We start from the raw sequence: 25,358 nt of genomic DNA on the forward strand, positions 1-25,358 counted from the left end.
ATAATACCCTCTAGGTCAGTGATGGCGAACCTTTTGAGCTCGGCGTGTCAGCATTTTGCAAAACCCTAACTTAACTCTGGTGCCGTGTCACATATAGAAATTTTTTGATATTTGCAACCATAGTAAAACAAAGACTTATATTTTTGATATTTATTTTATATATTTAAATGCCATTTAACAAAGAAAAATCAACCAAAAAAATGAGTTCGCGTGTCACCTCTGACACGCGTGTCACAGGTTCGCCATCACTGGCCTAGGGGGCTGGGGACCCAATGATAGGAGGCCCCCTTCAGTTGCTGGATTACTGGGAGATTAGGGGATCCTGAAGGAGGGTCGTGGGGACGGGGCCTTTGGGGGGGATGAGGGCAGTGTAGCCAGTCCGGAAGTAACGAGTGGCCCATTAACCCCCTATGTGGGGGAGGGGCAAGCTCAGGAAATCAAGTGCCCAGCAACTGGCGGCCCGGCTCCCGGGGCAGGGCTGCTCCCGACACACTGTCCAGGTCAATGACGGCCTCCCCCTCAAGCTGCATGGAAAAGGCTGGGCCAGAGGAGAGAACTGTTTCCGTGTAAACACGTTATTCCGTAGAGATTCAGGATGGCGATGGTGTGTAAGGCCAGGACTCTAGGGCAGGCAACCTGGGTTTAAGTCCTGCCTCGGCCCCTTCCAGATGCTTAATCCCAGTCCCTGGCCTCTCCGTGCCTTGCTTTACCTTATCCGTGCAATGGACACACTGACAGTGCCTTCGCCATGGGGGTTTTGTAAGGAGAAGAGGAATCAGAACACGCAGAGCTCTAGAGCCATGTGGTACTTCTAAGTCCAGTCAGTTGCTAGCTTCTCTGAATGCTTTCATTTGTCGCTGTTACGTGTTTGCAGATGACAAAACTAATGGGAAACCCAGCCACCAGCACCTACTTCCCAGGGCTCTGCTCTTGGGGTGATGGTCTCTCTACGAAGCAGACGGGCTCCTGCTAGAAACGCAGCCTCCCTTTTCACCTGAGGGGATTCAGTGCTTGCGCTTCAGCTTGCGCAGGTGGACACACAGGAATTTTTAAAATTCTGAGCCTGTGGCTTCCAGGTGCTCGGCCACGTTTCTGAGACGGGGAGCCACCGCCCAAAAGCTGGGGTGTCTTTCTGAGCATCCAGGGAGGGTAGTGGCTGGTGGGGAGGAGGGGCTTGTGCAGATGGGTCCGGATGACTGACAGGCTTCACGAGGCTGGTTTAGCGGCTCGATGCCCCCTCACACTCCAGAGGCAACGCCTAATTGCCCAGCGGGATCGATCCAGAGGCCCCGCTGATTCCCCAGCAGTAATGAGCCTGGTGGTTCCGGATGCGCAGGGGCTCTCTTTGCCCATCCCCACTCTGGGGGACGTTTCTCCTCATTGTTGAATGACCCCAGTCCATACAGCATCTGCAGAGCACCCTCCACCCGAGGACTGCACTCACACCTGCTCCGTTCCTGGCGGGGAAGCGAGGCGCGATGCTGGGCTCCCAGTGGATCAGGCTGCAGAGCCTTAAAATAGGAGCTCTTCTATTTTGGGGACTTGGTTGGCAGCTCACTGGGGAATGAACGCTTCATGTCTGTTCAGCATCGGGCATGTCAGTGAGTTGGCATGATTATGTAGGCCTCCGTGCGGGCTCTGAGGGTGACCATGTGTGTCCCGAGTGCAAATAACATGTAAATTGCACTAGCGGTGCCTGCTGCCGTTCTCTCTTCCTGGGTTGTGGCTGCCCTGAAACCTCGCTCCCAGAGGATTCGGAAGGGAGGGAGGGAGGAGAGAGAAGCGGAGGTGGCGCTGAGGGGAGCAGCCAGGGCCTCCTGCACAGTGCAAGGACATTGCTCCAGGCCTGTTTTGGGGAACTCGCATCCTGGGCTGCCTCTCACACATTGGGAAACACAAATATGGCCACCAGCCGCGTCCCCCCTGCGCCTCCCCTCACCCCCCACAGCTGCAGGCAGCTGTCCCTGAAGCTAGAAGGCCGTCTCTCCTTGTCTTCTTACTGTCTCCTTCCTCTCTCTGCCAGGACCTCACCTTGGATACAGACCTGACAGCAGCCAACGGCAAGAAGATCAAAGCCCTAGAAATCTTTGCTTACGCCCTGCAGTACTTTAAGGAGCAGGCGCTGAAGGTAGGACACGCGGAGGTGCCTGTGGTGGGGGTGGGGGGTGCACCCGCCACCTAGGTTGTGCCTGGAGGGAGAGAGCAGGATGCGCCCTCCTAACTGCAGGGGGGACTGGAAAATGGCACAGCCACTGGGAAAACAGTGTGGCCCCTTGAACCAGGAGGTCGAGGTTCGATTCCCGGTCTGGCACATGCCTGGTTTTCGGGCTTGATTCCCCGTAGGAGACATCATTGATGTTTCTGTCTCTCCCTCTCCCTTCTTCTCTCTGAAATCAATAAAAATATATTTAAAAAAAAAATTCCATGAAGAAAGCTGCTCAAGGAGATTTACAGGAGCGAGGCCTTCACAAGGGGCGGCCTGGCATTTGAGGGGCGGGTGGACGTGCATGGTGGTCTCGTTCATGAAGGAAGCGAGCGCAAGCGCGGGACAAGGGAGACGTCCCGTTAATGTCAGGATCCTTCCCCTCCCAGCTGTCCTCCAGCGGCTGGTGGAGGCGGATCTAAGCAACTTCCCCTGCAGCCAGGGAAGCCATCATTCAGGTCCGACTCTTCCTGCTCAGAGTCTAAAATTGTCTGGGTGGCGGTAGGTGTGCTCAGAATCCTTCCCAACACTCACACGCTCACCTGCTTTAACGCCCAGGGCAGACCCGCAAGGAAATAACACATGATTAAAAAACAACAACAAAAAAAACAGAAATAAAACCCCCAAATCGGCTACTTCATGGTGGCCCAAAGCGGGGAAAAAGAAAAAAGTTTGCTGAATATACTTAACACTACCAAACTGTACACTTAAAAATAATACATTTTGTCATATGTATTTTGTCACAATTAAAAATGAAAAAAAAAAGGAAGCTTACAGATCATAGAGGAAGTTAGTTCAGTGAGAGGGTGGGTCAGTCCCAAGATAACCATTTGAAACAATAGGGAAAGTGTGACATCCACCAGGAAAAACAAAAATCACCAGCCGGTTCCTCTGAGCCGAGTCCACGACGCTGACTCTGGTGCAGAAGTGCCCTGGTGTGCGTTTCGCTTTGGTTTCATGTCTGTCTGGTGACCGTGGCTACAGGAGGGGAGGGGAAGGAAGGAAGCAGCATTTATCAGAGGTCTTTTCCGTGCCAGACGTTCCACGTGTGTTCTCATTTAATTTTGCCGCTTATGCCGGGGGTTAGTTTTATTCTCCCCATTTTACGGATGGAAATACTGAGTCGGCACTATGCTAGAGGCATACTTTTGGAAACCTCTGAGGCTTCTGCCCATCCCCTTTACCTACATGGTGTAACCTTGACCCAGAGCTAAGGACAGCATGGTTCTTGCTTAGGCCATTCAGATCCTTCCTGTCCCATCAGGAAAATCCCCTCACGTGCTGGGCTGGAGGGGAGGAAGATGACAGTGACGACTCTGACAGTTGCCACCAGACACTGTTCTAGATACGAGACCATGTGTCACAATGTAGTTAAGACATTGGCCTTTAGAGTCAAGATAGACCTGGGGCTGAGTCCAGATTTTGGCTCTGCCCCCTTCTAGCCGTGTAATCATCAGAAAGACAGTATATTGAGCCTGAGTTTGCCACCTGCAGGAAAGGGGCACAGTTACAATCTCTCCCTAACAGTATTCTTGGAGGGATTACTGCAGATGAGGTATAACAGTGTTGATGCAGGCTAAACTCTCAGTAAATGTAGCCACGTCCGCCTGACCTGCCGCCCTTTCCTTGGCTGTAGGAGCTGAGCGACCAGGCGGGTTCGGAGTTCGAGAACTCTGATGTCAGATGGGTCATCACGGTGCCTGCCATCTGGAAGCAGCCCGCCAAGCAGTTCATGAGGCAAGCTGCCTACCAGGTGAGCGCGGGGCGGGAGCGGACAGGGCTCAGGTGCCCACGGTGGTGACCATCACCCCCTCGGGTGTCCAGCGTGCGTAGGCCTCCTTGGGAGGCAGCCGGGTCTCCCGCAGGCAGGGGCACCAGGAGCCTTCCCGTTCCTCAGCTGCCTCCCGGGGGCGGAACGGGCTCAGACTGGCAGGGGAGGGGCGTTATGCATTTCCAGGTCCTGTTGCCACGGTGGGGTCCCTGGGCTAAGATTTCAAACTGGGGCTTGGAGGCACGTCACTTACTCGAGACTTTCAAGTACAAGGCTTGGAAAGCAAGGAGATTCGGATGAGAAAGGAGTAAAGACAAGGCCCATGGTATGAACCCGGCACCCGCTTGGTGTCGGGGCAGAAAGCTGTGCAGGTGCAGCCAGGACCTACTGGTCCATTTCCCTCTGCCCGCCTCACCTGTGAACTCACAGGACCACGCATGGTCGCCCCAGAGGGGTGAGGGCTGTCGTACCTGCCCGGTGGCAGACACCTGGATGAGGGCAGGGCATGGCTAAGGAGCATGCCAGTCAACACAGTGCCATGGAGACGGCATTCCAGGGCCGATGACCAGCCCATCCCTTGGGGGTGCCTGGCCCCCCTCCACGCCCCCCCCCTTTCCGCTGGTGCCTCAAACCCTCCCAGCCTCCAGCCCTCACGCGGTTGCAGACAACTGTGCTGGGTCGGGGCTTCCATGAGAGCCTGACGTCCTGGCAAGAAAGGCTGGTCCTGCCGATCTGTGTCCTAATCCGAGGGCAGAGCTGGCTCCTGCGTGTTTACTGCCTCCCCTGGGCCATGAAAGCCACCCTGTGGCTCGGCCAACTCTGTGCCCTGGACGTCAGTCTCCACAGGCATCCGCCTGAGCCGGGCGGGGAATGCCGCCAGGGATAGAGGTGTCCTTGCCCTCCGCCAGGGGACTTGCCTCCGACACTGAGTTTGTGGCCACAGGGACGAACCTTTGCTGTCAGACGCCCACCGCATCCGCCTTGAGCGCAGCAGGGTAGTAAAGTGGGCCCCACCCCCACCCCGGCGTCATGGACTATACTCCACACTTGGGGCTTCACTCCAGGCGGCAGGTAGAGTCAGGCCAGTGCCCCCCCCCTCCCCCCGTCCCGCCCTAGACTGTCTCTCTCCCTCTGCTCAGCGTGAGAATCTGGCCCAGCCTATGTATCTGCCAAAAATAGACTTGTTTTCACAGGGATGAAGGAAGAGGGTGGAAGTTCCAAAAAGAGGCAATCCTTTAAAAACAGAGAGGCCCAGGCGCACCTCAGCTGCCACAGAAGCCCGGGCAGCCTGGGCTGTTCCGTGGACGTGGCCGTGGCCTTGGGGCCGTGTCCAAAGACAGGCCCCGGGAATGGCTGTCTACGGCGACACGGCCCCGTGTCTGGTCTGAGTGTTCCCAGGACGGACACTCAAGCTTCATGGTTTTGACCCTCATTTCCAGCCCACAGGACGCCTCCAGCAACAAACGTGTGACCCAGAAAAGGGTCAGCTCTTATTTTTAGCCTGAAAACGAAAGAGGAGCAGTGACCAGCAGATGTGTCAGGGCTGTTAGAGCTGGGTGGGGGGCGGAGGGGGCCTCCTCCAAGGACAGCATCTCTGAAGGCGTGGGGTGGGGGCTGAGGCAGCGACGGGGAGGGGAGAGGCCCTGGGGCAGCTGAGGAGGAAGGAAATGGGGGTTGGGTGGGGGGTGGCATCCCCTGGGGTTTGGCACAAGCGACCCGCCTCCTTGGATGCAGGGAATTCGCTTTCTGAAGCCGGAGACCCTCTGCAAACAGGCCCGTCTCCTCAGTACTGGGGAGCTTTTGTTTGGTGCCGCGATTGTGCAGTGTTTTTTTAAATCCTCACCAAAGGATATGCTTTGTTTTGTTTTTTAAATTGATTTTTTAGAGGAGAGGAAGGAAGAGAGAGAGAGAGAGAAAAAAGATAACAGCAACACACCGATGTGAGAAACTTTGATCAGTTGCCTCCCATACACGACCCAACAGGGGATTGAACCCACAACCTAGGCATGTGCCCTGCCTGGAAATGGAGCCTGCAACCTTTTGGTGTTTGGGGTGAGGCTGTCACCAACCGAGCCACCTGGCCAGGGCCGTGCAGCTGAAGTTTTGACCCTTTGAAATTCTGATTTGATACTTGTGTCCAGTTTACAGTCACTGAGTGGATTTGAAGATGGCAGGGGCCATTCAGTCCCTGCTCACTCAGTCATTGACTCATCAGACAAACCTGTGCCGGGAGTGTTCTATGTGCCAGGGCTGGGCGAGGCCCTGGATTCATACCTGTGCCCTGTGCATCGGAGCCTGGCCCTGTTTTCAGGTAGCTTGCGGCCCAGTGGTGCACTGAAGCCTCACACTTCTGGGGAGCAGAAGGCGTGCAGGGGTGCAGCTGCCTTGCTGACTTCTCTGCAGTCTCTCCAGCCTGAGTCCCAGTGACAAAGTGGAAATGAAGCTTGCTAACCTGTGGCCAAAATGAGCATCTCTCCAACTCTCCCTCCTCACTGCCCCCCATTTAGTCTATGGAATAACAAAGATGTGTACTGTGATGGTTAATTTTCTGTGTAAACTTGACTGAGCCAAGGGGTATGCAGATATTTGTTCAAAAATCATTCTGAGTGTTGCTGTGAGGGTATTTTGGGGCGAGATTAACCTGTAAATCAATAGCCCGAATAAAGCAGATTGCCCTCCGTAAGGGGGGTGGGCCTCACCCAGTCAGTGGAAGGCATGAGTAGAACCTACCTAGAACAAGAGGGAATTCCTCCCGCCTGCAGCCTTCAAACGGGGACATTGGGTTTGGGGTTTTTGGGTGTTTTGGATTTTTTTTGCCTTTGGACTTAAACTGAAACATCTCTTCCTGAGTCTTGAACCTGCCAGCTAGGGAACTAGACCATGATGGGCTCTCCTGGTCCTCCAGCTTGCTGCCTGCAGACCTCGGGACTTGTCAGTCTCCATATTCATGTGAGCCACTCATTGTCATAAATCTCTTTCTACACATCCATACATTGGATTCTCTGGAGAACTCCAATACAGAAGCTGAGCAAAAAGCACTTCTTGGCCCAGCCAGCTTCTGAGATGCAAGAGTGCCCATCAACCCTCCCACCCGAAGTGCTGCCCCTTAGCCCATCAACCTGCTTGCAGGTGAAATCGGAGCCCCTCCTCCCAGGCCTGTCGAGGTTCCCTGAGCCCCAGTTCATGTCACAGTCCGTTGGGACCTGAGTGTCTCCTCCCACCGGCCCGGAGGAGGCAGAGGCCTGGCTGCAGAGCAGGGGACGAGGCCCTGGGCAGCATCTCCCACTTTATTTCATCAGTGAAACTCCAACATATCTGCTAGTGTCAAACGCTCGTTGAAAAAGTAGGTTAACCTCTGTCTTTTATGAAGGCTGGGGCACCTTTAGACCCTTGAAGAGCATTCAGTGAAAGGATGGTGCTGCCCTGGCTGGGTGCTCAGCTGGGCGGGTGTCATCCCGTACACCAAACGTTGCGGGTTTGATTCCTGGTCAGGGCACATACCTAGGTTGTGAGTTTGATCTCCAGTTGGGGAATGTTTGGGAGGCAGCTGATTGATGTTTTTCATATTGCTGTTTCTCTCTTTCTCTCTCTCTCCCTTTCTCTTAAATCAATAAAAAAAATATGTCTTCGGGGAGGATTAAAAAAATTTTAAAAAGAACAGCTGGTCCCTCCTCTGAGGCCTAAGAGACCTAGAATGGGAGGTAGTTCCTCTGGGTCCAGAGAGCTGCACGGACAGGAAACAGTTTCTCTCTAGAGGCATTTTGCCTAAAATGTGTCACTCTAGGAGGTTCCAGAGCCTATTAAATAAATGTTTCCCTACAGATGATTTCATCATCTAGCACAGAGTTGCAGCTTACATTTGCCTCCCTTTCTGAACAAATGGCAGTGACAAATAGCCACATCAGGAAAAACACACAAAAAGAACCGCCCCATGACGCCCAGGACAGTGCAGCTGGGCCCCTGCAACTTGACGCCCGGCCAGCGGCGCACTCGCCGGCCGTCTGGCCATTTTTCTCAGCTGTAAACACAGTCCCCGGCGGATTTTTCCAGCTGATGGCAGGGCCAGGGCGGGGGAGCCCTGTAGTCAGCGTGGACGCCCACGCCCTGGCCTCCCTGGAGTCACCACCTGCTGCTCCTCCCCCCGGGAGCAGGGGACCATGAAGCAGCACTCCAAGGAGCTGCTGGATGGTGCTCCTGCCGCCCCAGATTCGTGGAGGAGACAAACGGGGTCGCGTGCTCTTAGTTGAAACAGTCTGTTTGTAGAGTCCTTGGTCACGCAGGCAGAATGCTTGTCTCATTCGGGCTTGCGGAGATGCGCGCCAGGAAATTGCAGAACTTGATTCTGACTGGAGGGATGCGCGACTCATTCATGTAGCAGCTACCCTCTGAGCCCTTCCTGTGTGCGGTGGGGCAAGGAGACTTGGCTGCTGCCCTTGGAGGACATACCCTCTTGCAGGAGAGGCCGGACATGCACAGCAGCCATGTGATCCCAGCTGCGGAGGCAGGACTAGCAAAGGCAGAGCAAGCGCTCTTCTGCTTCGGGTGACCCTGGCCTGGTCCCAGGCAAATAGACCCCCAGCCTCCGGACAGGGTCTCCGGACAGCGCCGGGCTGGAGGGCCTCTGCTGAGAAGACTGCACGTGTTTATGCAGAAACAAAGCTCACACTTCGGGCCCCAGACCCTCCGGCCCGAGAGAGAGACGGCTGGGTTTTGAGCCTGGCGGATCCCCTGTTTCCTCCTTTTCCTGGAGTCCACGGCAGCCCTGGGACCCCTCCTGGGAGGTGGAATCTGCCCGCACCAGCTGCTTCCTCTTGCCTGTCCCTCAGCTTTCCACTGGCCACCGTGGGAGCAGCTGGTGGGGGCACAGCCCCTCATTGCCACTGGGAGCGTGAGGTGGAGCATGGGGGCTGGTTGGAACGTAGGAGTGTGTCACTCTGTCCTGGTCTCTCCGGCACCACCCGGCCCTCTCTCATCTGAGGTTTTCCCGCTGCTGGGAGGCCTTCGGGATTGGCAAAGTGGAGATGCCCAGGCACCTGCCGCTGATGGTATCTCAAGAGGACAGAATTAATTGGTTGGTTTGGGGTACGGTATAGGCAAGTATAGGCAGTGTGTCATCAGGTGCTGCCCCGGAGTGAATGGGTAGAGGCTGTACCTTTAAGCCAGTTGAGGGGAGCATTAGAGGCACCAAGGAGTTTGGTTCAAGTCCTCCCGAAGGCCTGGGCCCCACCCTAGCAGCTGGAGTCACTCAGACCAGGAGAGCAGAGAACCCAGGAAAGAGCTGGTCTGCAAGGCGAGAGATCTGGGCCGGGGTCGCTCGGCTGCTTATGGGTCGAGTACCTTGGAGCTGAAGAGACTGAGACCCACCTCCCAGGAACCCGGGACAGGCCACCCTGCTTCTCCGAGCCCTGGTTTCTTCCTGTACAGAGTGAAGGAGTGGGACGGCATCCTGAAGTCCTTTCCGTTTTTCCCTATAACCTGGCCTCCCGACCCGCCCAGTTATTGCACCTGCTAAACCCCTTCCCCCGGCGACTGTAAGCGGCTCCTCCTGGTGAGAGGCCATTGTGCACGTGTGACGTCAGGCAGACTTCCCCGGCCTCCAGGATGAGGCCTTATGAGCTGGGTGTGGAGCTGGGGCCTTTCACCAAGTGGGTGCGGCATCTGAGGTTCCCTAGGAAACGGGACCAAAGACAACAAACATAGAAGGCAGGAAACCCCCGGGCCTGAACAGCTTCAACGGACAAGCAAGACCTGGTGCTCAAGTTCAAGGCCACGAGAGGCGGGCCGGGACCTGTTAGGGGCCATGCCAGCCCCTTTCCCTGCTCCCCTCAGAGGGTGGTCCCAGAGCCTCCCGGAGGCACGTGCCTGGAACAAGCCAGATGTCACAGAGCAGAGCATTTCTGCTGTGAAAGGGATAGTGGCTTTGAATGAGGGAGCGGCAGCTGCTTCCCCACCCACCCTCCAGAAGGGGGCGCTGTGCAGGATTCCAGGAGGGGCTTTCTCCTGGAGCCCTGGAGCCCTCCTGTCCGACTCCCATCCAGCAAAACCCCATGTTGCCTAGCGAGGTCCGGCGATGGGCCATTTGTTTCCTGGGCCACCAGAGAGCGGGGCTTGCTCTGACTCGATCAGACTGTTTGGCCTGTTACAGCCAAAACCAGACCACCCACCATCCCCCCTGTAACAGTTTCCAAAGTTCTGGGGACTTTCCCCCCATGTGTCTCAGTTCTGGGCTAGTTAAGCCCCAGATGCAAGAGGCTCCGGGGCCCAGAGGGTCTGGTGTTTCCCAGGGATGCTTGTACATTTCCTTAGGCCACTCTGTGGTGTTCGGGGACCCCGTTCAGGGCCCAGCACATGATCACCCCCAATCTTAAGCTCTGCAGAGGCCTATGGAGGGAATTCCTCAAACCAGCAGGGCCCTAGTGTCCCTTCCTGGGGGTGTCAGCCCCAGGTGGGGGTGTCCTGGGAGCAGCCCCCCAGGGAGCCCCGGTCCCAGCCTCTGCTTCTGTCTTCCAGGCGGGCCTGGCCTCCCCCGAGAACGCGGAGCAGCTCATCATTGCCCTGGAGCCCGAGGCCGCCTCCATCTACTGCCGGAAGCTGCGGCTGCACCAGATGATCGAGCTGAGCAGCAAGGCCGCGGTCAATGGGTACAGCTCCAGAGACACAGTAGGAGCTGGGTTTGCACAGGGTACCTCTGCTCTCTCTCTCCCCCTCCCTGCTCTCCCCTCCCGCCTGCATGTCTCTGGGCCGCTACTATGTACATGCACTCGGTGCTGTAATGAAGAATCAAGATGCCGCCAGAGAGGCTGGCGTTAAGCACCCTGTGCTCAGCCCCCTCCCTGGCCCCTCCTAGGGGCCTCGGCACACCTGGCAGTGGGTACCCTGGTTCGTCACCCACCCACGTGCCTTCGGAGGGGGGAGGGCGCTGCTCTCCAAAAACTCGAGGGGGCCCTGAGAGCAGTCCTTGGCCTTGCATTTTACTAAGCTCTTAATCTTTCTGGTCTGTTAACTGATTCTCAATCTAATCCCATTTGCCTGTTATTAATTCTTCCATTAAGACTGTTGACTTATTGCTGACTCACTCATTGGAGCTGCTTTGTGTGTGATGAGCTCATTATGTGTCTTGGCCATAAACCTGGCGAGAGTTTAAACTGCAGACGGAAAGGACTGACGCTTCCTGACCCTCGGATGTTCACTTCGCTGTGGAAGAGTCACCTGCCTAGGGACACTCGGGAGCTTCGGGGGGACCCTAAGGAGCCTCTTCTCTCCTATTTTCCTGGGTGCAAGTCGGCCCCTCTCTTGGTCCCCAGAACTGTTTTCCCGGGTGTCCGTCCAGCGCTTGTGGGTCTGTTCAGGGCCACAGAGTTCGCAGACCCCTTAGGTCAGGGTCAAAGCCACCTCTGTGAGTGAGTTTGGGAGCTAATCAGCGTGTTGGGGCGCACAGCTCTGAGCTCTGTCCCCGGGGGAGGGCCCTGAGGGCACAAACTCGCCCATCACCCCCCTGGAAGGCCAGGCCCAGGAGGAGAGGGGTGGCATTAGCCAGGGCTGCCGCAGGCTGCTCCCCCTAGAGCCCTCGTCCTAAGTTTTCCGTGGTCCCCACCCCGAGGCCATCTCCACGGGCCTCTCCCGTTCCTCTTCGCGGGGTCGCTGCGCCAGGGCCCATGCCCTGCACTTTCACCCAGGACCGGGGAATCTGTGAGCCTCAGCCACCAGACGGTGGCACAAAGTTCACTTGTCCCCGAGCTGCTGCCCCTGCCTGCCAGGTCCCGATGTGGGCACCTCGGATCTGAGTCACCCGGAATATGGGGAGCAGGCTTCCCTTTAAATCCAGGGCTTGACCTGCCCTTGTGTAGCAGTGCTGGGCCCCAGGACAGGCCGAGGGCAGCCTTGCTGCGGACCAGGTCAGCTGGCGCGAGATCTGGGCCGGGGCCGCTCGGCCGCTTACGGGTCAGGTACCTTGGAGCCTAAGAGACTGAGAGGCCCACCTCCCAGGAACCCGGGACAGGCCACCCTGCTTCTCCGAGCCCTGGTTTCTTCCCGCACAGAGTGAAAGAGTGGGACGGCGCTGTTTAAAGCACACGGAATGACAAGCTTATGTAAATCTCCACCTTCATTGTTTTAATGGAAAAGACCAGGAGGGACTGGGCTTCTTCTCTCACTTGCTGGTTCTCCCTTAGTTGTTCATAAAAAGAAATCCAGGAGAATTAGCTAATTCTAGGGCCGCTCTTCCCACCATTTCCCCTAACCTGAGGGGAAAGCTGTTTGGAATGCTTTTCCCCGGGAGCTCAGCCTGGCTTCCTTTCCTCGCACACGTCCCGTCTCCCCCAACCCGCCCCGTCCTGTATCCTGTGCCTGTGGACTTGGCTGTGGTCCCATGTGCTCAGAGGGTCTGTAGGGTTTTTAAATCCCCAAGTGGTTGGCCAGCGCCCCTCCGAGGGGCAGGAGGCAGGGCTCTGTCTCAGCCTCGGGCTGCAGTTGGGACCTCTCTCCCAGGAAGACGGTGCTGTCGGAGGCCTGGCAGAGCACTTAGCAGGAGTACCCGGAGGGTGGGGTGCCCGAGACACCTCCCCCGGCCGCCCCTGCTGGGGGCTCCTTCAGGTGGAACTGGAGGACCCCGTGGGGGAGAACGGAGCCAGCACTCTGCCCCCCGCACTGCAGGGTTTGCTGTGGGTATTTTATTTTACACCAGGAGGATTTAATGAGCGCCGTAAAGGGCACATTTTTCACAAAATGGGCTTAATTTGCCTGAAAAATAGGATAAATTTTTTGAGAGCTCAGAACATGTCTTATTAGCTTCGCTTGGCTGTTTTTTATGAATGCCATTTCATTAGTCATCCAGGTTGTTTTAGGAAACCAAATGCCCACTAAAGATCTGCAATAGAAATTCATCTGGAGCCGGTGCTGGGAACAGGAGAGAGGCCTCCGTGTGGGGGTCCCTCCTAGGCCTACGGAACTCCTTTTATTTATTAAATATTTTTTATTGCCCTGCAGTTTGGCTCAGTGGATAGAGTGTCAGCCCCAGGACTGAAGGGTCTCGGGTTCGATTTCAGTCAAGGGCTTTTACCTCCATTGCAGGTTCGATCCCTGGCCCTGGTCGGGGCCGTGCGGGAGGCAGCCAACCAATGTGTCTCTCTCACATTGATGTTTATCTTTCTCTCTGTCTCTCCTGCTTCCTTCCACTTTCTCTAAAAATCAATGGAAAAATATCCTTGGGTGAGAATTAACAAAAAAAAGATTTTTTAAATTGCTTTTTAGCAGCGGTTCTCAACCTGTGGGTCGCGACCCCTTTGGGGGTCGAACGACCCTTTCACAGGGGTCGCCTAAGAAAACACATATATAATTACATATTGTTTTTGTGATGAATCACTATGCTTTAATTATGTTCAATTTGTAACAATGAAATTGGGGGTCACCACTACATGAGGAACTGTATTAAAGGGTCGCGGCATTAGGGAGGTTGAGAACCACTGCTTTTTAGAGAGATAGGAAGGGAGAGAACCATTGATGTGAGTGTGAAACATCCATTGGCTGCCTCCTGCATGCCCCCTAGTGGGGATTGAGCTCTCAACCTGGGCATGTGCCCTAACCAGGAATTGGACCAGGAATCGAACCAGCAACTTTTCTGTGCACCTGACGACGCCCAACCACTGAGCCACACCAGCCTGCAGAGACTCTTTCACCGGGACAGCCTCTCCACCGTAAAGCAGGGCCCGAGGAACTCGGAGCTGGCCCAGTGCTTGCCATCCCAACCCCCAGAGATGTTGTTTTGCAAACACTGCTCCTTGCTGAGAGGCTAGAGGGTCAAGGGTCCTTTGTTGGATAAACAGCTGCAGACAGATACAAGGTCTGCAACACCCTCCCAGGGACTAAAGAATTCACAGCAGCAGAGCTGTGGGCGGAGCCTTGATCTGTAAAATAGGTGCTCGCTCTCCATGGCGTGTGGTAGTGATGGTTTGGTGGGCACCGGGTCTCAGACTTGGTGCTCACCTTCATTGTCACCTACTGTGAGCAGGTGTCACACTGGCTGCTTAGGACAAATCAGAGAGCCAGTCCCTGCTCTGCCTGTGAGGAACTTAGGCCATGTATTATTATACCCATTTTATGGATGAGGAAACTGAGGCCCGGTGTGGGGGGTTGAGTTGCCCAAATTCCCACCGTGGCTGTGCCCGGCTGCCTCCCAGGTACCCTCTCACAGCACCTTTCCTGGTTCTTCACATTTGTAGTCTGCTTTTTCAGACTTCACTGTAAACTGCTAAATCTCAAAGGCATGAGGGTCCCTGGATGGAGGGTTAATTTGGGGCTGCAAGACAGTGTGGGAACTGGTCTCCTAACCTCCCTGACCTGGTTTCCTCACCTTAACGTAGGGCCATGATTTATGCCCTGTCCACCTCACAGCGCTGTGGGGAGGCCAGTGGGAGGCGAAATCCCCACGCATGGTGTCACCGCCAGGTTGTCCTGCAGGCCTAGGAAACTGGTGCCTGGCTTTGCCAGCGGCTGATGCGCCACCTTGTGGTCAAAGAGGGTATTGGCTTCAACAAGGTCAGGAAATGGCTCCTATACAATTGATCCAGGATCCAGATTAGGACTCGCGTCCAGTTTATCCAGGATCCTGATCAGCACCCACTCTCCTTGTATCAGGATTCCTTGGTGTGAAATTGTTTAACCAAGTGCACTGACGGCTGCTTGGCAGACAGCTGCCTCCCGGGTACAGCAAAGCCAGGAAATTGGTCGATTTTATTAACCCATCCCCCTGAAAGTCACTGGGGGATGGGCTTTCGGCGAGGTGAGCTTTCCAGCAGGGCCCAGGCTGAGGCTGCCCCACCGATGGGGCGGTGAAGGCCGGGGCGATAGCTGCTCGTCCTGGGAGAACTATTTTGGAATTCCCGGGTGGCATTCCTGTAATTGTTTGGTCACGGTTCACTGAGTGTTCTGTCCCTGACCTGCTCACGCTGCTGCCTCCACTGACTGCAGATGACGGCCGCTCTGTCCTGCTTTCTCACCCGCCATCATTTTCTTTCTGTCGGCCACTAGCTAAGGAACACGTACGGCGCAATCGGCAGAGCCGGACTTTTTTGGTGGAGAATGTCATAGGCGAGATCTGGTCCGAGCTGGAGGAAGGTAGCGTCCTTGAATGTCCTTTGCCTTTGCTGGATTGTGTGTGTATATGTGTGCGTGTGCGTGTGTGTGTGTGTGTTGCTGCTGCTGCTGGCAAAACTGCATTCCTACTTGTCCCTTTTGCACTTTTGGAGAATGTTCAAAATCACTCGGTTTTAAAGACCACTCCCCCAGGGAGGGCTCTTTGTGGAGCTGTGGTTTTGCATGTGTTAAAGCCATAGACTCTTCAGAGGAAAGGTAGGGACTGGGACTCACTGGTTCCAGGATGGACAAGTCTTCAGTTAAACAGCCGGCCACTTGCTGGTGCTATTCACTTGGCAGGAGGTTGTCCGCTGGGTCATGCCAGGTATGCAGCAGCGCGTGGCACGAATGCTGTAGTTTTAAAGATCCACGCATCTGGGCTCTTGATCGTCCATGCTAACCGTCGCTCCTAGCAGACATCATTGCCTTCTCTTTAGTCACGAATAACCCGCTGCACCACTAATTAGCAAACCCATTGCACTAATGAGAAGGGTGGGGTACCCGTCATCGCCCACCAGCCCGTTTCAGGACGGGTTGACAAGCGGTCTATGTGAAGGATGGCTGGTGTTTTTTTTTTGCCAGGTGACAAGTATGTGGTTGTGGACAGTGGCGGTGGCACCGTAGACCTGACCGTCCATCAGATACGGTTACCAGAGGGACACCTTAAGGAACTGTATAAAGCCACAGGTGAGCGCTGCACGGCGGATGTTCTCCTACCTGAGCCGGGCCACTCCTTTCCGACTTCTCTGTTTGTCATTGTCTCGGTGCTGCCAGCACATGGGACAGTCGGCAGGAGAAAGCACTGAGGCTTCTTTTTTTTTTTTTTTTAAGATAAGTTTCATAATTCCTTTTTTTTAAAAAAATATTTTTTTATTGATTTTAGAGAGAAAGGAGAGGAAGAGAGAGATAGAAACATCAATGATGAGAGAGAATCATTGATCAGCTGCCTCCTGCACGCCCCACACTGGGGATCAAGCCTGCAAACAGGGCATCTCCTGCACGCACACTGGGGATCAAGCCTGCAAACAGGGCATGTGCCCTGACCGGGAATCGAACCGTAACCTCCTCGTTCAGAGGTCGATGCTCAACCACTGAGCCACGCCGGCCGGGCGGCTCTGAGGCTTATTGAACATTGGAAAGCAAAAGCGCAGCTCCATGTCCTTTCAAACACAAACCTCCATCCCTGGGGTTTTGGCATCCAGGGAGCCTGTCTCACATCCTGGCCGAGAAAGTGGCTCCTGGAAGTTATGGAAGGATGTGACAGCAGCCGGAAGACACGTGTGGCTCGGGGCTATGGCTAAGCCTTCTGGGAGGGCCCCAGGACCCCTGGTCGGGGAGGTGGTGATGAGGAGTGAGTAGACCCAGGGGCTAAGCGAGGCCTGCCTGCTCCCGATCCTGTCCTGGGTGTCTGCGGAGGAAACCGCAGAGGAAACCGTGATACTCGTAGTGACTGAAATGTATTGCTTTTATTTAAAGTGTAACTGACTGCAAACAGGTTACTGCCGAGTGGCGTCTGGAGGAAAGCTTCCCCATGAGGAGTGAGAACCCCAGTGAGGTCCTAGCTGTGCTCCATTGTGTGTTTGGGAGAAGAGCAGGGTGGCCTCAGAATCGGGGCCCTGTTCTCAGCGTTTCTAACACGGCGACTCCGTTTCATTCTTGGCGCAGGGGGACCCTATGGATCCTTAGGAGTCGATTACGAATTTGAAAAGCTCCTGTGTAAGATTTTTGGAGAGGACTTCATCGAGCAATTCAAAATCAAGCGCCCCGCCGCCTGGGTGGACTTGATGATTGCGTTCGAGTCTCGCAAAAGGGCGGCCGCCCCGGACCGCACCAACCCGCTGAACATCACCCTGCCCTTTTCCTTCATCGATTACTACAAGAAGTTCCGAGGGCACAGCGTGGAGCACGCCTTGCGGAAGAGCAAGTGAGTTGGACTTGCGTTTGGCCCGGGGCATCCGGTAGTGGAGCCGAGAGAAACTCCTCATGGCTTGGCTGCCCTCACTCATAGTTCAGGAGGAAGACAGGGCTACTGCTGGGTTCTCTCTTTCCATTTGTACAGTCTCTGTGTAAAGAACTATTGATTTCATAGCCTCCTCCAAATGATTGTTCCCCTTTGCGGGGCGCCGGGGGGAGTGCCATGAAGAACGCATGGACTTAGCACATCTGATGCATGTGTAACCGTGGCGGTTCCATCCTCAGTGACGCTCCAATTGTCCCGTCTTGGCCGGTGGGAGCCCCTTCAGGTTGGCTCCTGAGTCCCGCTGCCTCGGCCTTTGCGGTTTATTTCCTTCTCCTTTTTTTATGTTTTTATTGATTTCAGAGAAGAAGGGAAAGGGAGAGAGAGAGAGAAACAGCATTGATGAGAGAGAATCATTGACCGGTTGCCTCCTGCACGCCCCACACTGGGGATCAAGCCCGCAACCTGGGCATGTGCCCTGTCCAGGAATTGAACCGTAACCTCCTGGTTCATAGGTTGATGCTCAACCAGGGAGCCGCGCTGGCCAGGCCCTTTGTGGTCTCTAACAGTCTCCGCCTGTGTCAGTGAGGTGCCCCTGACTCACCTTGTACGTTCCCCACCACACCAGCGATCGGCTGCTCTCTGAGACGCCCTGGCTCCTTTCAGGGGAAACGAAGCGGACTTGACTCCAGGCTGCTGTGCCCTGGGAGCAGGGTCCTCGCCAGACCCTCCCAGGCTGCCGTTCTCTCTGCCCTGGCCCCTGCAGAAGGCACCTGCGTCTGGTTGTCTCCCATGTCCTGTCCGCACAGTTCCGGGGCCTCCCTCTCTGCGGAGACTGGCTGCGGCCAGCCCGTGGGTCACCCCACACCATACACGCTGTCCTCCGGCCCAGGTCCTGGGAGGATTCCTGGTCCCTGAGACAGGGCGGCATCTAGAACGTGCTGCTGGAGGAGCGGGAGGTGCTACGCTGCCGGGACGGAGCCACCGTTAGCTCGGCCCCTTTGACCTTGAGAGCAGGCGGGTGCGCACTGTACTCCGCAGTCCCTGACGTTCCTTTCATGCTAGGAAGTTTCCAGAGTGTTTTCCCAGATGTGGTTTTTAACTTGATTTTCACAACAACCCTGTGAGGGAGGTAAGGCAAATGGTATTCGCCTTGATTTGCAGACGAAAAGCCGGGGCTCAGAGAAAATGCTTGCCCGAGGTCCCATGGCTACTGAGTGGTGGGGCCAGGCTGGAGCCCAGCAGCCTGACTCCCTGTCCAGTGCTCCTGCTGCTGCACGCTGCCCCTTCGACAGGGACAGTGAGGGGCACCGGCAGGAGCAGGCTTCTCCCTGTCCTGGGACAGGTGCCTGCACCGAGCACACAGGTAGCCTTAGGTAGCAGCACAGTGAGCCGCTAATGGACTCGCATCCAACCATTGTTGCATCAAAGTGCGGTCATCCAAACGAGAGCGATGCAATCCCTTTACCTCCTTGTCCTTCGCACTTGACATCGGCTCCCACTTCCCCGGGGAAGGGTGGCCACATGGAGGCAAAGAGAAACAGAAGAGGCTGAGTCTTAGCTTGGAGCGTCCAGGGGCTCAGGCCTGGCAGGGGAGGGTATTTCCAAGAACCTAACCCCCCGCCCCCCTGCCCCGCTGCTTGGAGCTGACAGCTGTGCTGCCAGGGCCGTGTCTGCCCTGTGGGTGTAGTTTGTCCGCTCACCACTGTCCCTCTCTGTGCCACCCCCCACAGCGTGGATTTTGTGAAGTGGTCCTCCCAGGGGATGCTGAGGATGAGCCCCGATGCCATGAACGCCCTTTTCAAGCCAACCATCGACAGCATCATCGAGCATCTGCGTGAGTATCAGCCGGGGCTTGGCGGCTCGGGCAGAGCCGCGAACGGGACTGACTTTTCCAGCATCACCGACCAGGCATGTGAAGTCAGGTTGGCAGCCACAGGCCCTCGGGGACCGGAAGCAGCCAAGCACCGTCCTCACCCCCCTTTCCCTTTGGCTCCCCAGGCAGTGAGCTGGGGGCTGTGTGGCAGAATGACCTCCAGCCACGGGCCCTGGGCAATGTGGTCTTTGCTTTCTGTGGAAAGATCAGGAACCACAGCCCTGGCTGGGAGAAGGCACTGAGTGTGAGCCAGAGAAAGGTCCCCAGGAGGGGAGACAGCGTCTGGCCACGCTGCTCTCTGCTGCCTCGTGGCCTCCCCCGGGGCCACACAGGGACTCACCGGGGACCCTTTTCAGTATCTAAGCCCCCCCCACTCCCTACCCCCCACCTACCAAATCACAACCCCTACGAAAACCAAAGAATAATGTTTGTTTATTTACTTAATATTCTTATTGCTTTTTAGATAGAGGGAAAGGGAGAGGGAGAGAGGAACATCAATGCAAGACATCAATCCGTTGCCTCCTGCAGGCCCCCTACCGGGGATTGAGCCTACAACCCGGGCAGGTGCCCTGACCAGGAATCAAAGGAGCAGCCTCTCGGTGCCTGGGACAACTCCCAGCTGAGCCGCACCAGCCAGGGCCCACAGAGTAACATTATAAGCGCCTGCCTTGCCTTCCTTAGCAGAGCCACAGGTTTGTGAGGGTTAGGAGTAGCCTCTAGGCATCGCAAATGACTACTTTACATGATCACCATCTCTGCTAAAATGGTGTCTACTTAGTAGCTTTGGCTCATGCTCCGAGCATAGTGGTGTGCAAACCCCCTCTCTCTAAAGGACCAGCTCTCCACAAATTCTGTTCACACCGAGCCTGTCCTCCAGGTGGCTGTGTCCACGCCCCACATGCTCAGGCCACCCCGTCCCTGCGCTGCTGGCTCTGGTGACAGGACGGTGTCCTTCCCTCCCCTCGCAGGGGACCTGTTCCAGAAGCCCGAGGTGTCCACGGTCAAGTTCCTCTTCCTGGTGGGCGGCTTCGCGGAGGCGCCCCTCCTGCAGCAGGCGGTCCAGGCCGCCTTCGGGGACAAGTGCCGCATCATCATCCCCCAGGACGTGGGCCTCACCATCCTCAAGGGCGCCGTGCTCTTCGGCCTGGACCCCGCCGTCATCAAGGTGCGCCGGTCCCCGCTCACCTACGGGGTGGGCGTGCTCAACCGCTACGTGGAGGGCAAGCACCCGCCCGAGAAGCTGCTGGTGAAGGACGGCACCCGCTGGTGCACCGACGTCTTCGACAAGTTCATCGCCGCCGACCAGTCCGTGGCGCTGGGCGAGCTGGTCAAGCGCAGCTACACGCCTGCCAAGCCCTCCCAGCTCGTCATCGTCATCAACGTGTACAGCTCCGAGCGCGACAACGTGAGCTTCATCACCGACCCCGGGGTGCGCAAGTGCGGCACGCTCCGCCTGGACCTCACGGGCACCGGCGGCACCGCGCCCGCCCGGAGGGAGATCCAGACCCTCATGCAGTTCGGGGACACCGAGATCAAGGCCATGGCCATCGACGTCGCCACCTCGAAGAGCGTCAAGGTGGGGATCGACTTCTTGAATTACTGACGGGCCCTCCCGGCGGCCTGACCCTCGGACTCAGCCCACCTGCATCTGCCGACCTCAACCCTGACTGTCCTTTCCCTGCCCTTGACCCTTGACACGGCGCACCCGAGCTGCAGCAGGGCGGATGAGACTAGAGCTGGAAATACCAGGGCCAGAAGCACGGAGGGGTTTCTGAGGGCGCACCGGCGTCGGGAAATTCAGATTGAGGTTTGGGGGTAAGAAACCCAAGGGAGAGCAGCTGGTTGCATGGGCCCCCGTGGCGGAACACCCACCCGGCGAGGGAGCCGGGACATCTCTGCACCTAAAGGCTACCCCTAACCCTCAGCTCGCTCTCAACACCCCTCCGCCGAGCAGAACCCAGGATGCTCTGCGGCTGTCCTTCTGGAGCCGAAAGGTGAGCGCTGAGCAGGACGAGATTCTCCATCTTCCTGAGGCTTTTCCTTTCGCCTTTTTTGGCGGCAGTTGCTGTAAAGTGCCCCCCCACCCCCACCCCATCTGCAGTTCGTTGCTTTTCCTGGTCATGCGATTGAGAGTGGAGATTCAGTGGGAAGCCGGAGCGCGTTTCACGGGTGGGAGGAGACTGCCTACACTGGGCGCTATTTTAGGTTCGCGTTTAAATTCCAAATTGGTTCCGTGGAGAATCACTGTGGCTGGGCTGGTCCCCGGGGACTGGTGTGAGGGGAGAGCTGACACCTCAGCGTTTCAGCAGGTAGAAGCTCGCTGCGATGGAAACGAACGTTAAAGAGCTCCCGGCACGTCCCCTACGCCGTGTCACTTCTGGCGTCAGAAGGCCAAGTCCCCACTTCCGAATTCATCAGTAATTCCAGGACGTCCCGGTGAGGAAATGTGGTTGCCCAGGAGTCCGGAACAGCTCCTCTTCTTGAAAACATGCATATTTCAAATGAACTCCGTCCTCCCAGCTCACACTCCTCCCCCTAAAGGGTTTGGCCATTTATTCCTACATTTTCAAAGGGATATATTGGTAGTTCATGGGCAGCGAATCTGTTCTATGAGACGTTTGATTGAAGTCATCAGTTTTAAAGTCCGTCCAAAAGGAATCCGTAGGTCTACGCTGGATGGGCCAAGCCAGGTGTCCTCCAAAGCCGCTCTGTGAGTCTCCTGCATGAGGGCGCTGGTTAAACGCAGGTTCCTGGAAATGTCCAATTGCTACCGTGTACACCTGGAACTGTTACGACTGGTATAATACTGTGCACCAGCTAGACGTAAAGGAAAAAGAAAAAACAGTTTCCTGGATCCTATCCCTTTTATGCACTGAAGTCCCGTCTTGGTGAGGCGACCAGGGCTGCGATTTCAGTAGACGCTGCGGGGACTGCGGTTTAGCTGTGCCTGTGCGTGAGGGCTCCTCACTAGGGTCTTGTCGGAAGCTGACACACAAACCAGAGCTGCCGCCGGGCCTTCCCGTCGGTCCGGGCTCCCCTCGGGCAGGGTTTGCAGGAAGAGCAGCCATCCCACACTTGCCCTCTGGTGAGTGGGGCTGGGGCCCCACCCGGCTTGAGGAGGCCCTTTTGACCCTCACGGGAGGGGCCTGGGGAGGAAGAAGGCGCCTAAGAAAGGGGCTGCTGAGGAACCAGCGGTGGGGCCTGCGCTCTCCTTCCTTCCCGCCTCGCAGACAGTCTTCTCCAACCTTCCGGGACCAGTTGAGAAAGAACCACGGGTCTGATCACAGCCCACCCGATCTGTTCAGAGCCGTCTCTCCCGCCCGCTGGAGCCCGCTCCCGTGTTAAATCCCTGGGAGCATGCGTAACGCACGGAGGGAGGCCGAGCGAACCTACTTCCATGCGCATTGGATTCTCAAACCCATCCTCAGCCAATACGCAGATGTGAACGAGCATTTTCATGTCATTTTAACATGTCTCCCTCCTCACCTCGCCTGCCGCAGAATTCCCTAGTAGAGCGCGCAACACCACGGACCACGACTAGGGGGTGCTAGTCACGCCTCCGCCACGGGCGCGCTGGTCGGGCAGAGGTGCTGCCGGTGTCCCTGCTGCCTGCTCTGCTTCCCCAGCACCTGCTCCGGGTCTCCGGTGTGACCAGCCATCCTCTACACACAGGACTTTTCAACTTCGTTATAAGTAACATAATTTTATGTACAGACAGTATCAGAATATTGTACAGATTCTTTATTTCTACAATGTGCTTTTTTTTGTTTGTTTAAAAACAAAAGGAAAATGCTCTTTGCATTTTGTTGATGACATTGCTGCCTTTAACTTCCCCTGGTTTCCTTTCTTCCCTGCGCTGACCGCTCCTCAGTTTGTACCGATACTACCCTATGGACTGTGGACGCAAGACCGAGCAACAGACAGAGGTGCCTGGGGTCCGAATACGCGGAGCAGATGGGCCTCCGGGTCAGCAGCTTCATCAGACTCGTCTACACACGCGTCCTTCCCAAAGGGTCACCGTTTACAGTTCAGGGAGCATAATGATGTGTAGGTTCTCCTGTCCGGTCTCCGAGCTGAACGCTGGGTTCCGTAAGCAGGGGCTCTGCAGGAAACGCTCTGCGGGCCTGCAGGTTGCCCCGCTCTCCTGGTGGGACAGAGCAGTCCCTCTGGGGGCCAAGTGGGGTCGACGGGTGTGAGGTGCTCAGGTCGCCAGGGTCAAAGGAGGCCTCGGTGGGAGCAGATCCAGCTCTTTCACTGGATCAGGCGTCAGGGTGGCTGACATGGTCAAGTCCCCCTCTTTCTGGCTAAGGAAGGCCTTTCCCGCCTTGCATTAAGGCCGTCTCCTTGTCTATTTATCTTACTGTCAGCCGGTTGAAACGGGAAGTGTGGGCAAATAGAGGGTGGAGAGGGAGTGGTCCTTTTACTGGACTTGCTTCTGGCCCCAGAGATGCAGTCCCAAGAGTGGAACTCCTTAGAAGGCATCCCCCAAACCCATCCCTGCTCCCCTTTACCCCGAGGAAATATTCGCGAGTAAGCAGACTGGGTGGGCAAGTACACTCGGACACGTTTTCTAACCTTAGGAAGTTGCTGCAAGGCCTGTTGTCTTGACACATCACTCAGCTGTCCCTGGCGTGTTATCCGATGTCCACTTTTCCTGGAAGCAGAACGGTCAAAGGGTTTCCTTTGTACCTGCCCTTTCCGCACACAGCAGGCGTTCGTCTGTGCTCAACCGCAGACGAGTGACAGACAAGAGAGGGAGGAGGAGGAGCCCTGCGAGCGTGTGTGCGTAGCGGTGGCCAAGATGCGTCCAGTTCACAGAGCCTGCCCTCCCCCTAGAATGATATTTAGATCAAGTTTAGATTTTAGCGTCCAGGTCTGGTTAACTGCCAGGGTGGCCCAGAATCGCATGCACCAATATACCCAGGAGTCAAAATGCAATATTAGTCGGCGATCGAACTTCACATTGTAGAGACAAAATAGCTGTGATTAAGCCGCATACGTATGCCGGGAAATGGCCTAACGGGATGACTAGTATAAAGGTTGTTGGCCGTAATGCTATACCTCTCGTCTGCTTGGAATAAGGAACTAGATTCTCAAATGGGTCTTGTTCAAGCTTCACAGAACTTTGTGGCAACTCACGACTCAACAAGACTGTATCTGCAAACTGTCTTCACAGATTCTAATAAAACAAAGCTCTGGATTTCTCATGGCCCAGACTCTTTTCCCCCCGATTCTGAATGTGTAAATGGAATTTTAGATCCATCACTACCGACCTCCCCCTCCCCATCTCAGGTGGAGGTAGATTTTTCAGGTGCGTCCTTAGGTGTGGCCAGCTTCATTAACTTTCGTTCCAACAGGAGGGGCCCCTCTGCTCGCTGGGAAGGAAGGCTCCATTGAGGTCTCTAGCCCCGTTCCCTCCAAGCGGGAGGGAAGGCAGATAAACCAGCGTGGCCACAGGCAACTCCGTGGCAGGCAAACGAAAAGGCTGTTGAAAAAATGGCTCAAGGTCAGGCGCCGGTGCCTGGGCCTCTGGCGTCCTAGCGGACACACCACACTGGTCGCCCTCCAGAGTTGGCTCCAGAAGCTGCTGGGTCCTGTGGGTTGGGGGAGGCTGGGAAGTGCAGTAGACAGACAAGCACACAAGTGTTGGACAAGTGCACAGGCGGCCAGGCCTCCACTGCCTGCTCCTAGGGAGCTGCTGGGGCCAGCAGGCTGAAGGCCACGCATCCCCTCGGAGTTGCCAGTGGGCCTCTTGTCAATCCAACGCAATGAAGGCTCAGGTCCCCCGCCCCAGTGCCCACAAGACCAGGCCGGTTAGAGGGACTGCGGGCCCCCCATTTTGGTGCATTGCCCCTACTCCCTGCTGCCTGTCCAGGATACCTGGACACCCACCTTTGCCAACAGACCAAAGGCGGGGCGGGGCCCAAGGGGAACACCTGTATTTGAAAGCCGCCAGGATGGGCCTCCTTTCCTGCCCAGGCTGCTTCCTGCCCGGCCAGTTACCCACCGGGTGCGGACTTGGGGCCCCACCGGGCGCAGGAAGGGAGACCCTCTTCCTCGCACCAGGCCCTTCAGCCCCAACTCAGGCCCAGGTGGTCGCATCACTGGAAGGCGGTTTGACCTGGATCCCTTCGCGTGCCCCTCCCCCCACCTCCAAAACCCGGGGAGCCGGGCTGGGGGAGGCCGGGAAGGAGGTCTGCTTTGGAGACCAGGCATTTGTGGGGCTACTGAGCGGGGCGCAGCGGCAAGCGCCCCCGCATTCACTCGGCTCACCCGCCTCCCTAGCACCAATGTGGGGCTGCGGGAGGGTGAGGCCGGGGAAGGAGCAGGCTGAGGAGCCCGACCGTCACGCTCCCCCTCCCCCCTCCCTGGAGGGTGAGCGCACAAAGGCCTGGAGGCGGGGCCGAGGCCACTCGTGTGC

The 25,358-nt window shown here is 56.4% G+C and overlaps 2 protein-coding genes across 2 annotated transcripts in view; both read left to right on the plus strand.

Moving 5' to 3' along the window:
* LOC102249277 (heat shock 70 kDa protein 12A) overlaps positions 1–24,137 on the plus strand; it is a 26,831-nt gene extending 2,694 nt beyond the window's left edge. The window contains exons 2-8 of the mRNA XM_014550564.1: positions 2,024–2,128; positions 3,840–3,956; positions 10,485–10,656; positions 15,687–15,791; positions 16,770–17,028; positions 18,795–18,898; positions 19,906–24,137. Coding sequence (XP_014406050.1) covers positions 2,024–2,128; positions 3,840–3,956; positions 10,485–10,656; positions 15,687–15,791; positions 16,770–17,028; positions 18,795–18,898; positions 19,906–20,540 — 1,497 coding nt within the window. The 3' untranslated portion in view covers positions 20,541–24,137. The remainder of the gene's footprint in view (positions 1–2,023; positions 2,129–3,839; positions 3,957–10,484; positions 10,657–15,686; positions 15,792–16,769; positions 17,029–18,794; positions 18,899–19,905) is intronic.
* A 1,169-nt stretch (positions 24,138–25,306) lies between these two features.
* The window catches only part of LOC102240888 (chromosome unknown open reading frame, human C10orf82), a 5,631-nt gene continuing 5,579 nt past the window's right edge, over positions 25,307–25,358 (plus strand). The window contains exon 1 of the mRNA XM_005879686.2: positions 25,307–25,358. This exon is cut by the window's right edge and continues 690 nt beyond it. The gene's annotated coding sequence lies outside the window, so the exon portion shown is untranslated.

This window comes from Myotis brandtii, unplaced genomic scaffold, assembly GCF_000412655.1.
Source record: "Myotis brandtii unplaced genomic scaffold, ASM41265v1 scaffold604, whole genome shotgun sequence".
NCBI classification, from domain to species: domain Eukaryota; kingdom Metazoa; phylum Chordata; class Mammalia; order Chiroptera; family Vespertilionidae; genus Myotis; species Myotis brandtii.